The sequence below is a fragment of the Hippopotamus amphibius genome, chromosome 1 (genome assembly GCF_030028045.1).
Source record: "Hippopotamus amphibius kiboko isolate mHipAmp2 chromosome 1, mHipAmp2.hap2, whole genome shotgun sequence".
NCBI classification, from domain to species: domain Eukaryota; kingdom Metazoa; phylum Chordata; class Mammalia; order Artiodactyla; family Hippopotamidae; genus Hippopotamus; species Hippopotamus amphibius.
Window position 1 is genome coordinate 152,985,786 of NC_080186.1, and position 11,804 is coordinate 152,997,589.

At 54.0% G+C, this 11,804-nt stretch overlaps 1 protein-coding gene across 1 annotated transcript; it reads left to right on the plus strand.

Annotated features, from left to right (window-relative positions):
* Positions 1–1,230: 1,230 nt before the first annotated feature.
* Positions 1,231–8,137, plus strand: IL17B (interleukin 17B). The gene is made up of 2 exons (XM_057731541.1): positions 1,231–6,589; positions 7,780–8,137. The coding sequence occupies exons 1-2, from the start codon at positions 6,132–6,134 to the stop codon at positions 8,009–8,011; spliced, it is 690 nt and encodes a 229-aa protein (XP_057587524.1). The 5' UTR covers positions 1,231–6,131; the 3' UTR covers positions 8,012–8,137.
* The last annotated feature ends 3,667 nt before the right edge of the window (positions 8,138–11,804 follow it).

Here is an 11,804-nt window from a genome sequence, read left to right on the forward strand (position 1 = left end):
AACACTGCAGAAACATCCTTTCCAAGGCCCAACTCAAAACTTGTTCTAACAATCACAGTGACAATTGCAGCTGCCACTAATTGAGCACTTACTTTGGTCAAGTGCTCTGCTAAGTGCTTTAACATGCATTGTCTCCTTTGGTCCCCACAACCATCCATTAAGAGCCAAGTTACTGTTATCTCCACTGTGCAGAAGAAACTAAGGCTCAGAGAAGTCAAATAACTTTCCCAAGGTCACACAGCTCTGAATTGGCAGAGGCATGATGAAAACTCAGGTCTGTCAACCTCTGGAGTCTGAACTCTTACCTCCTGGGCTGCACCTCCTCCTCCGGGTCCCCACTGCTCTGGCCTCCCATTCTCCATCCCAAAATTATCACCCTGTATCACATACGTACAGCTGTTTTGATTCAGTGCATCAAGTATTTAGTGAATGCCTTCTATGTGCCAGGAACGTTGCGGGGTGCCGTGCCCACACCCTGGGAGCTCTCAGATCCCCTTGAGGACTCTAGTTTGGGCTTGGGCTCAGTGACTTCCCCAACATGCTGGATCTGGTTTGACGATGTCAGCATGAGGGTGAGGCAAGTATAGATCCTCCTTGATGACCAGCTGCCTCTTTCCTGGACATTCCTGCCCCCTTCCTGGCTGTGCTGTTCCTCTCCCTCCCGCACAGCAGGGAACAGCATGTGCAGGAATCAGACAAACTTGCTTTGAATGCTCTGTGACTTTGGGCTCTCTGAGCCTCAGTTTCCCCATAGGTCAATTTGGGATAAAATCAGGATCTCACCGCAGGGTGGTTGGAAGGATTTAAATAAAACAATGCATGTGAAGGACTTAGCACAGTGTCTGGTGGTTAGTAAGTAGAATTATGCAGTAGCTATTATTACCAATTGTTTCTTTCTGAAAATTACAGTGTCCAGGTGCCAGATGCCTAGGGCCTAGCACATGGTAGGTATTCCAAGTGAAGGGAATCACTCACACAGCAGAGAGAAACCCCCACCCCTCCCCACCGCTGCCTCCTCACCCCTGGCTGGGTGTACCATTCCTGCTCTGATGTGGAAGGTGTCCCGGGCGCTGGTCCTCATCACTAGTAGGGTCGTTCGGGCCTGGGGCAGGCAAAGGACTTCTACTTACCTGGTTTCCTCATTTTCGGCTCAGGGCCCATTCCGGGGAAAAGGGGTGGCTGGCATGGAAGTTCCGCCTGGATTTGCCCGCTCCTTGGGGATGTCTGGCTTTCAGGTGGCGCCACCTGGTGGTGAGTGCAGAACTGCTCCTAGCTGGGTGGCAGCCGTGGGACCTGGTGGCTCTGAGCACCATTCCCTGTCCCTCACCCTCCAGCCCATCCACCTCTTCTCTCATTCCCCTGTTTGGACCACCTTCTGCTAGAAAAGACCTAAGGACCCCAACTCTGCTGTGGGACAGAGACCCCTGAAGCCCAAGTTCCCATGCCTCCCTCAGGCCTGGCTCTGACCTGACAGGTAGGGTCTCTCGTTGGTCTGCCAGAGCTCACCCTCAGGATATCCTTCAGGGCTGATGACCTCTCAGTGGTGTCCATAAACCAAGGCTGGAAGAATGGGCCTCCTTCCTGGCCTGAGATGGCCCAGGAATGGGAAACTCAATGGCTCCCCACGGTACCTGCTTGGGTACCCACAGATCCCCCTCCCCACTGGGAGGCCTCTGGGACCCCCAAAGGGACTGGTCTGGCTCCTAGGTTCCCTCTGAACTAGCCAAGAGGCCTGGACCAGCCCAGAGTTCTATGTATGAAGTTTGGGGAAAACTAGTAAGAATTAGAAGACTGAGTTGTGCTCAAACCAGCCTCACCCAGCTTTGCACCAACATGCTGTGTGAGCTTGGGTGAGACCTGTCCCTCCCTGGGCCTTGGTCTCCTTGTGGTAGAATAGCGGTGGGGCAGGGAATGAGCTGGGTGATGGGTGAGGACCCCTGTAGTTCCCAGATTGGGGCCTTGGTAAGGTGCAGCAGATTTCTGGGCCTGCTTCCGTCAGAACTCTGGGGCCAGGACCCTGGAATCTGCATGAAGTTGGAAGCTGAGGCAGCCACGTCCTGTCTACGGGAGATGGAAGCCAGCAGTGTGTGTTGCCGGCAGGTAAGGAGAGTGGGGTGGTTTCAGGGGTCCTGAGACGCAAAGGAACCCCCTTGAAGCCCAATGCCCATCTTTGAATTTCTCCACCTTTCTGTGGATGCAGGGAGGCACCCCACAAGCTACACGTCTGTCGGACTCCACCGGCCGCGACAGCAGAGGGGCAGCAAGAGGCCGTGCAGATTCCACCTAGGTTGCCTCCATCCTTCACCCCCTCATGCTGGGTGTTTCATGCATTCAAAGGACGGTGGTGGCAGGGCAGGGACAGCCTGGGGTGGGACTGGGGGCCCTCGTTCCTTGAGGAGGTATTTTCAGAGTCCCCCTCCCTCTGGAGTTTCCAGCGATAGAATAGAGCCCTGTCTAGTATTTGACCAAATATGGTGGTATCTCTCATGAGCTCTAGCCTCAGCCAGCTTCTCAGTCATGCTGTGGAAACCTGCCCCGGACGGATTAATCTTGTGACATTCAGGAGCGCCTTGCACCCTGCGCTCTTCCCCTTGGCGATTCCTGTAAATGGCCAAGAGTGGCCCTGAGTAGGACGGTGCAGTCCTGGATGCCTGTTCACCGTGTCCCTCCCCTGTCCTCTTCACATCCTCTTCCACTCCCCCCCCCCCCCCATCTCCCTGGGGGACTTGCGCGCGCTCACATTCAGCTGGGCTGTTCACTCGAGGGGAGAGACCCAGACCAGCAGGGCCGGTCTGTTCAGCCTGTGATTCCAGGACGTGTAGACTGTGGGGTTACCTGAGCTCACGAAATTGTGGGCAGAGCCTGTGAAGCCCAGAAGTCTCTCAGCCAGGAGGGTGAGAGGGCCCGAGGGGATAGAAAGGAGAGTTGGCCGAGCAATGAGAACCATGCTTGCTCTAATGCTAAATAGAACAGCTATGGTTCCCAAGAACAAGTATACAATTATTTTATAATAATGTTCCTCATAAACGACTGTGTTTATTGAGCACATACTACTTGCCAGGCATCGTGCCAGCCATTTAACTATTTCCCTTACTCCTTGTAACAGCCCCAAGAGGTGAATACTATGACATCTCCATTCTAGAGATGGGGGAACTGAGACTTAGAAAGATTGCTGGGAGAAATGGGCCAGGCCACTGTCGGTTCCTGGGCACGACTCCCATTTTACAGAGAAGGAAACTGAGGCTGCGAGAGAATGGGAGTCACAAGCGGCCACACAGGGGCAGGCCCTTGGAGTGGAGACCTTCTCCACAGGAGGGGAGCATTGCACCCGGGAGGCCGGGACAACCAGCCATGAAGTCCTCACGGACCAGTGACTTGGCCTGTGTGAGAGCACACAGTTTCAGAAACATGTTCATAGCAGGCCAGAATTGTGCAGAAAATATGCCAAGAAAAACAGCATGGGGTGGTGGGTAAAGCCCCGCACGGCCACCAGATATGAACCCCAGCTCTGTCATCTCTCACTCGCCATATAGTCCTAGACAAGTCCCTTCTTCGCTCTGGCCTCTGTTTCCCCTCCTGTGAACTACCCGTGTACTGAGGGCCACTGAGCTCACCTGAGGCTGGCTGAGGCCAGAGTGCCTGAGGCTGTTTCCCTGGGAGATGGGGCCTGCGTCCCGCTTCTGGCCAGCGCTCTCCGAGAACATTTGCTCTCCTGACCAACGGACAGCCTGTCCCTCCTCCACCCTCGCCCCCTTGCCATCCCCTAAACTAACGAAGCCGATTGTCTTAGGCGGCCCTGTGGGTGCTGGCTGGGCGGCCGGCCGCAGGCCACAGGCGGTGGTGCCACCCGCCAGAGCCCCACCAGACACACAGGGCATTGTCCCTCAGTCAACAGCCCCTGGGCACCTCGGCCCGGCTCCTGGCCTGCCCCCACGCCCCTCACCGCCTGCCACTGCGCCGGGCCCAGCCAGCTGGGGGCCCAAGGCTCCCAGGCGATGACGAGCCCACCCACCCACTCCCCCGGCATCCCCCTGATGAGCTATAATTGCTTCGCTCCGTCCTGCTGCTGCCATTCTCTTGGCGGAGGCATCTGGGTTCCAGGCAAGCGGCAGCTGCAGGCCGATCGCCTGGCTCGCAGGATGGACTGGCCGCACAACCTGGTACGTGGCGATTCCCCCACCCCACCCCCACTCCTTTTTAGGGCCTGAGTGTTTCGTTACTTCTTCTCTATTGATTAATGGCAGCCTCTGTTTGCACTGGAATCTGCAGAGGCGAGTTCTCCCTCTGTCCTCTCCCCCAGGACAAGAAAGAAACAGAGACTGGTCTCAGAGCCTGCAGCCATGGCCCGCAGCTCCAGCTCCTGAGCTGGGCTCAGCCCCACTACACTGAAGTCCTTTCAGACCAAAGGCATCTGGGGAGATCTTGGCAATCTCTGTTATCGGGGTTTTTCCAAAAAATCTTTGGATCCTGAGATGCAGGCTGTGTGACCTTGGGCGAGTCTTTCTATTTCTCTGTTTCCCATCTATAAAGGGATGGAGGGAGACGGGTTCTATTCTGGATTTTTCTGAGTGGAGAGCCAGAGTTTAAGAACGCCATGTGAGAAACTCAGATGAGAAAGCTTATTGTAGGGAGACATTTTTCTGCACCAAAATCTCGGACCGAAAAGGAAGAATTCAGCGACTTGGATCTGTCATGGCTTTCGTGCCAAGAAATGGTTCTGCCAAGAAGGGCTCTGCTGACACTTGTTTCCAAGGGTCAAGATTGGCTGGGTAGATCAGTACGGGCTGTGCCGGTGGTAGGGTGAGGGGTACAGGGCAGGTAGGAGCCTGACTAGATTCAACAAGGAGATGAAATTCCCCCTAGAAGGTCCTCCCTTCTGACCAGCCCTGGCCCCCCCCGAGTCCTGGCCCTTCTCTCCCGGCTTCCTGAGGAGTCTGCATGCTGCTGGGCTCCCAGGAACTCACCCATGTGAGTGAAAAGCTTTCCTGGTGCTCCCAGGTGTCGGGGAGAGGTGGACAGCAGCGGGTGAGGGTGGACAAGGGGTCAGGCAGGCAGCGGGGTGTGGAGGAAGGTGTCATGAGGTCCAACAGGGATCCCTGGCCGTGACCTGTCCCCCTCCCCAGCTTCATCTCCCACCCCCTCCTCCTACCCACTCTCCTTCAGCCTCACTGTTTCCTTTCAGCAAATCTCTTAACCAACCGAAACGTCCCTTCACACTGTTCTTTTCCCCACCCCTGTACAAATGTTTAGGCTCCCTTTGCCCACATCTGCCTCTGTCTTATCCTTCAAACCTCACCAGACATGCCCCCCTCCCCAGAAAAGCTATGCAAGACCACCCCACTGCCACCAGGCTAGGCGGGTGGCCCTGCGCTTCTCTAACCACATGCTGTGTGGTCCCATCCTCACACGGCTGCTAGCGAGGCTTAGATGCTTGTTTTCTTGTTCACCATCTGTTTTCCTTGCCGGACTGTAAGCTACAGATGGGCAGGGATGGTGACAGGCATTCATTCACTCAGCACATGTTTACTGAATACCTAAGTGCCCAGTACCACGCAGACACGGGGCACAAGGCAGTGTGCGGAAACAGGTATAATGCTGGCCCTCACGGGGCCTTTGTTTAGTGGGGCCCGACATATAAAAGAATCACATGTATACACCATAAGACTACAGTCACACAAGTGGCATGGGGTGTTGAGAGCCCAAGAAGGTCCACGGAGGCCTCCCTAAGGAAGTGACCCTGGAGCCAAGACATGAGGGGTGAGAGGCAGGACTCTACAGGGAGCAGCCTGTGCAAAGTCCTTGTGCAGGAAGGAGCATGGGGAGAGGAAGGTTTGTGAGAAGGCCCGAGGCTGAAGCATTGGTGTGAGAGGAAGCCAGGAGTGATTTGAGGAGGGAGAACTCAGCAGAGGTCTGGCCTGGGGAGGTGACGTTAGTGGGTTTGCATTTCAAACACCCATTCTTGGCCAGGGTGTGGAGAATTGATTGCGAGGAGGCAGGGGAGAATGTGGGGTACCAGGTAGGAGGCTACTGAGCTGCCCAGGAAAGTGAGCTGGTGGTACAGATAGAGAAGTGGATGGGTGGGAAGATTTTTAAGATGTACAACAGGATTTACTGATGCGTGTTGTGCACACATGCGTCAGTACATGTGTGGTGGGCTGGTGGGACCAGGCCAGGGCATGACAGGTGAGGGTGGCCCTGCCACAGGCCTTTCCTCTTCCCTCCCCCTTCCTTGGGCCCCAGATCTTAGCCCAGAGGGAGACCTGTCTCTCCCACCTTTGACTTGTGGCCTTCCTCCCCAGATGTTCCTTCTCACCGTCTCCATCTTCGTGGGGCTGGGCCAGCCCAGGAACCCCAAAGGCAAGAGGAAGGGGCAAGGGCGGCCTGGGACCCTAGCCCCTGGGCCTCACCAGATGCCCCTGGACCTGGTGTCCCGGGTAAAGCCATATGCCCGCATGGAGGAATATGAGAAGAACCTGGGGGAGATGGTGGCCCAGCTGAGGAACAGCTCCGAGCCGGCCAGGAGGAAGTGTGAGGTCAACCTGCAGCTGTGGCTGTCCAACAAGAGGAGCCTGTCGCCCTGGGGCTACAGGTAGGTCAGGCTGGGCAGCAGTGGGAAAGCCGTGTGTTGGGGGCTGGAGGGGATGCCTTGCCCACTCTCCCTGTCATTGTAAGAGCTAAGACCTTCGATTCAGAGGCCTGAGTTTGCATCCCGGCTCTGCTTTTACTGGCTGTATGGCTTTGGGCAAGTTGCTTAGCTTCTCTGAGCCTCAGATTCCTCAACTATAAGTGGAGGTGATAGTAATATCTACTTCATAGGCTCGTTATTAAATGAGATATCCATGCAGGGCACTGCTGTTGTGTTCTCCAAGTCTCCAGTGAAGGGCCTGCAAGGCCTTCCCCGAATGTCACGTCCTCCAGCTCCGAGCGCCTTGTACACACCTTTAGTTACAGCACTTGCAGGCAGTACTGAGCTGTCTGTGTGCACGTCTGTCTCTCACGCTAGACTAGGACCATCCCAGTGCCTGCATCAGAATCATCTAAGGATTCTCATGCCCCATTCAATCAAAATCTCCAGGGACAAGGCCCAGCAAAAGGCATTTTTTACATCTCCACATGGCTAGGGTTTGCAGCCGGGCTTGGGGATCGAGACCTGCTGGCCCTAGGGGACAGGAGTGGTGTCTTACCTTGGTTGCAGCTCCCCTCTCCAGCACAGCACCTGGCACACAGAAGGGGCTATGTGTATGTGTGCTGAATAAATAATGAAGAAGAGGACTGACCCTGAACTGTCCTCACTCATGAACCCAGGCCAAATCTCTGTGACGGTGTTAAGTCCAATATGGTAGCCACTAGCCTCGTGTGGCTGCTGAGCACTTGGAATGTGGCCAGTGTGCCTGAGGAGCTAATTTTGATTATTTTAAGCTCAAACAGCCGCACGTTGCTAGTGGCTCCCATACCTGGAATGTGGCAACTGGAAGTGTCCGTAAAGATTCTCTGAAGCTGGGCTTCTACTTTACTGTGTGCTCTTGACTTTCTTGGGGGTCTTATGAGTGATGCAGGTTCTGATTCAGGAGGTCTGGGGTAGGGAGAGATTCTGCATTTCTAACAAGCTCCCAGGCAATGCTGCAGGGCCACAAGTCCACTGCCTGTCCTCCAGCCTGGCACAGTCTTACTGTGCAATCAAAACCTGGGTTAGGAGAGGCAAGGGCATGGGGTGGGGGCACCAATTTGTCTTTCCCACAACCTTCCTTCTGCCCTGTGCTCTCTCCTACCTTCCTGCAGCATCAACCACGACCCCAGCCGCGTTCCTGCGGACCTGCCGGAGGCGCAGTGCCTCTGTCTGGGCTGTGTGAACCCCTTCACTATGCAGGAGGACCGCAGCATGGTGAGCGTGCCCGTGTTCAGCCAGGTGCCCGTGCGTCGTCGCCTCTGTCCGCTGCCGCCACGCACTGGGCCCTGCCGCCAGCGCGCGGTCATGGAGACCATCGCCGTGGGCTGCACCTGCATCTTCTGAGACAGCCCTCCCTGCACCCCCATGCCGAGCAAGGCAATGAAAAGTAAAGGCTGTCTCTTGTAAAGCAAGACTTTGGGTTTGCTCCTTGTGGCTTTGAAGCCAAAACCTGGTGGCAGGTAGATTTCGATCAATGCAAAGGAGGAATTTCTACTACCCAGATTCTCCAACACTGAGATGGGTTATTACAAAAATATTGCATTCATGTCTACCATTTGTAGGACATTACTTTCTTTAACTTGGGTTTATAAGCCTATATTTCAGCTACGTTATTGGAGCTTGGTTGGTATAAACCTAGGAGTGAACAAGAGCTGATTCTCCCCAGTTAAGTCAAGGGCCATTGCAAAGAGCCCCTTTAGAAGCAGTGAGCTCCCTGTCTCTGGAAGGGTCCATCTAAGGCTGAGCCTCTCAAGAGTACTGTGGAGCAGATTCCTCCTCTGGGTGGGGTAGATGATGTATATAGTCTCTTTCAGCTCAGATTCTCTGCATCTCAGATTTAGATCCAGAGAAGAACCTTCAGGTTGCCAAAGAGCAGGGGTTTTTAACCTGGGCCAGTGAGCCCAGGTTAAAAACCCCTGCTTTCTGGGCTGGAGTCCCCTGGCTTTGAACAAACACTCAAGAGTTGAGAACATGAATGCAGGTCATTCTTTCCCCCAGCCTTATCCACAAGGGGATCTGGTTAGATGGTTTGATATATCAGTGGTTCTCAAACTATAGCTAGCACCGGAATCCCCTGAGGGGCTTGTTTAAATGCAGACTGCTGGGCCCCCCACACAGTGGTTCTGAGTCAGTAGGTCTGAGGCAGGGGCTGAGACTTCGCCTTTCTAATGCAGCGGTTCCTAGGTGATGCTGATGCTGCTGGTATGGGGACCACACTTTGAGAACCCTGTGCTGATCAAAAAGGCAGCGTGGACTGACTTGTCCTAAAGTCCCTCCTGGCTCCTGACCCCCGGATGCTAATTCCAACCCCCCCCCATTAGCCCCTTGCAATTCAATCCTCCCCTGCCCTCCTAGCCCCTGTAGTAAATCCTAAATCAGCTGTTCTAGGGGCTAAAAATACCTTCCTTCTCTGAAGACAGCTGAGGGGCTCAGGCTATTTTCTGAGGGTAAGAATAGCTGGCATTTTAGAGTTAATTTCAATAAGAGGGCCAACAGCCAGCATAGGAATACTTTACTTGGCTGCTCTAACTTCATTGCCTAAAGCATCTTCAGTTCTGAATGTTTTCAGGGTCTAATTCATGAAAGGGCAGTGGTTAGGTATGTGCCTGTCTTTGGGCTGGCAAGTAACTTACCTTTTTTGGTATTGTTCTAGAGTGGATACTGGTTAAAATTACCCCAGGAAGCTTCGGCCTGGTTCCAGACACATGGAAAATAGACTTCATGTGCCAGCCCATGCTGATGCCTTCAGCAGCCGCTTCTCCTCCCTGGGGGGCTGCTGAGGCCCCTGCAGCCTGCTCTCCAGGCCTTGAGACGTCAGCTGCACACGAGAGACCCATGGCCTCCAAGGCCTTTTTGTGGGGTAAGGGCCTGGGAGCTCCCTGGGTGCCTGGGGCTTAGGGATTGGGTGGGGAAACTCCTCACCTAGGGGGGACTGGCTGTCTTCTTCCTACTGGAGCGTCAGACACCCAGAGATGCTCAACAAATGCCAGTTAGTTTTATATGGATGTTGCCTTTTCCTCTTTCTGGGCTTCAGTTTTCCCATCTGTGAGACGAGCAGGTGGGATTTAAGGACCTCCAGGGTCTTTTCCGGTTTTACCTTTCTGTGACTTAGGAGCTTGACCTTGTGAGCTTGGGCTGGCAGCTGGCCCTTCCTAGTCCCCTGGTTTAAAGGCAGCAGCAGGGAGTTCAGGACCTTGGAGAGCCAGGTCTACACTGTACCCCAGAATCTCGTTTGCTCTAAGTGGGTTTCATGTTTTCCACTGTCTGGTGAGAAACTCCAATGAGAACAGAGGCCTCATCTAACTCCTTCAGCGTAGTATGTCCGACACCTGGCAAGTGCCGGGTGCACAATAGGGGTGCTGGGCTTGGCGAAGGAATGAATGCAGAATGCACAGAAGCCCCTAGGGGGAGCCCACGATCTGCCCTTAGCTCCTCCTGTTTTCCTTCAAAGAAGGGTCAGGAGCAAGGCATTCCTCTCTTCCTCCCTATTCCTCACCTACCCCAAACTCTACCCTCCACATCCTCCCTCCCCACAAAGTGCTGATATTTTGCTTGGGTTAGCTGCTCTAGGGGTGGAGTCTAGGGGTGAAGTTTTAAACGTCTACTACCTTGCTCTCAGGTCTACTGAGGTGGTGTGGCCTCTTTCCTATTTTGTTTGGCAGATTATAGGCCTCTCTCCATCTTTGCAAATGCTCTGTCTTCTCTGAGAGAGCTGTGGGCCCTTGGGGGCTTCTTTCCTGGCCTGAGAAGGCTAGGGTGGCCCGGGGGCCAAGGCTTCCTGCTGGTTCCCATGCACCCTTCTGCTGCCTTCAGGAATCTCTGGCCTTTCCTTGTAGGCAGAGAGGTGGTGGGATCCAGCTTTCAGGTTCAGGCTTGTGGAAGCAGGCAGCGTAGGCATTTTGGCCTGCTTTTGTTCTGAGCTGCTCAGGCCTGCCTACCCAGATAAAGGAAGTTTCTGAGGGATCAGCCGGTTCCACTGCAGCCAGGCTGAGGATCAGGTGTATCTGCCCTGGTTTGCCTCTTCTGTGCACACATCCTTAGGGGTGTGAGAGCCGGGTGGTTGTTAGGGACAAGTCTGGTACTGGCCTTGGTCCTCTGGCCCAATACCAACCATCATCGGTTACACCACAGCAGCCCATAATATCTTTATTTCAAACACAGGCCATGACATATTGGAAGAGGTCATTACATATTGATTTCACTAGACCTGAGAGGAGGGGGAGGGCACAGCCCCCTTCTGCATCTGATTGTCAGTGTACCTCTCTCCAACACCCTTTCCACCCCTCTGGTCTTGTAGTTTGGAGACCACCTCTGCCCCGGGGTGGGATGTGACTGTTCTAAGCCAATCCGTTTAATCTTATCCCCTGTGTCCCAGGCACTGGTCCAGAAGCTGAGTCCTAAGCCAGTCAGCATGTGGCATTTACTTGGCCACAGGAATTGGTTCATTAGGGGCCCAACTGGCCCAGAGCCCAGACTTTGCTTCAGAGGTCGTAGGAGAAGACCCTCTGGCCCTGGGAGCTGTTGGCAGCCGTCTCTGACCAAGAGAGAAGTGATGACACTGGCATTCCCCTGTGCTCGCTGCCTGCCCTGTGCCTGGACTTTCATGATAACCGATAAGACCCTTTTATCACTTAAGCTAGTTTAAGTTCGGTTTTCTACTACCATAACTAAAAGCATTCTTACTGATGTGTCAGCTTCATATTTCCTCTAATGACCAATGAATGCACGCTACTCACACTTCAAAGGCACCATCTCCCTCACTACCATCACTTCTGCATAGTAAAAACAACTTCAGAGGCAATTTGGGCCTCTGCCTCCTTGAAGGGTATTTTGCCCCATACTGAATTCAATTAATTTTTAAGGAGAAGCTCCAGGTTTGAGCTCTGTTCTACGAATGCATCAAGGGACTTTGGGCAAATTCTCTCCTCACTTTGGACTTTTATCTCCACTGCTACAAAAAGAGAGAAGTTAGCTGGATGACCTCCGGGGCTGTTCCTGTTAGGAATTCACAATATCAATGTCATTTGGCATGTTGTGTCCTCCAGGGGATCTGGGCCCTCCGCAGAACCAGATTTAGCAAGTCTGGATGGGACTTGGGCATCCAACCTCCGAAGAACTCCATCCCAACACCTTCTTT

Excerpts from the sequence above, each read along its gene's own strand:
- IL17B (XM_057731541.1), top strand. The coding sequence starts at position 6,132 with ATGCGTCAGTACATGTGTGGTGGGCTGGTGGGACCAGGCCAGGGCATG. Across the intron at positions 6,590-7,779 it reads CTGTCGCCCTGGGGCTACAG|CATCAACCACGACCCCAGCC; the intron begins GTAGGTCAGGCT and ends ACCTTCCTGCAG.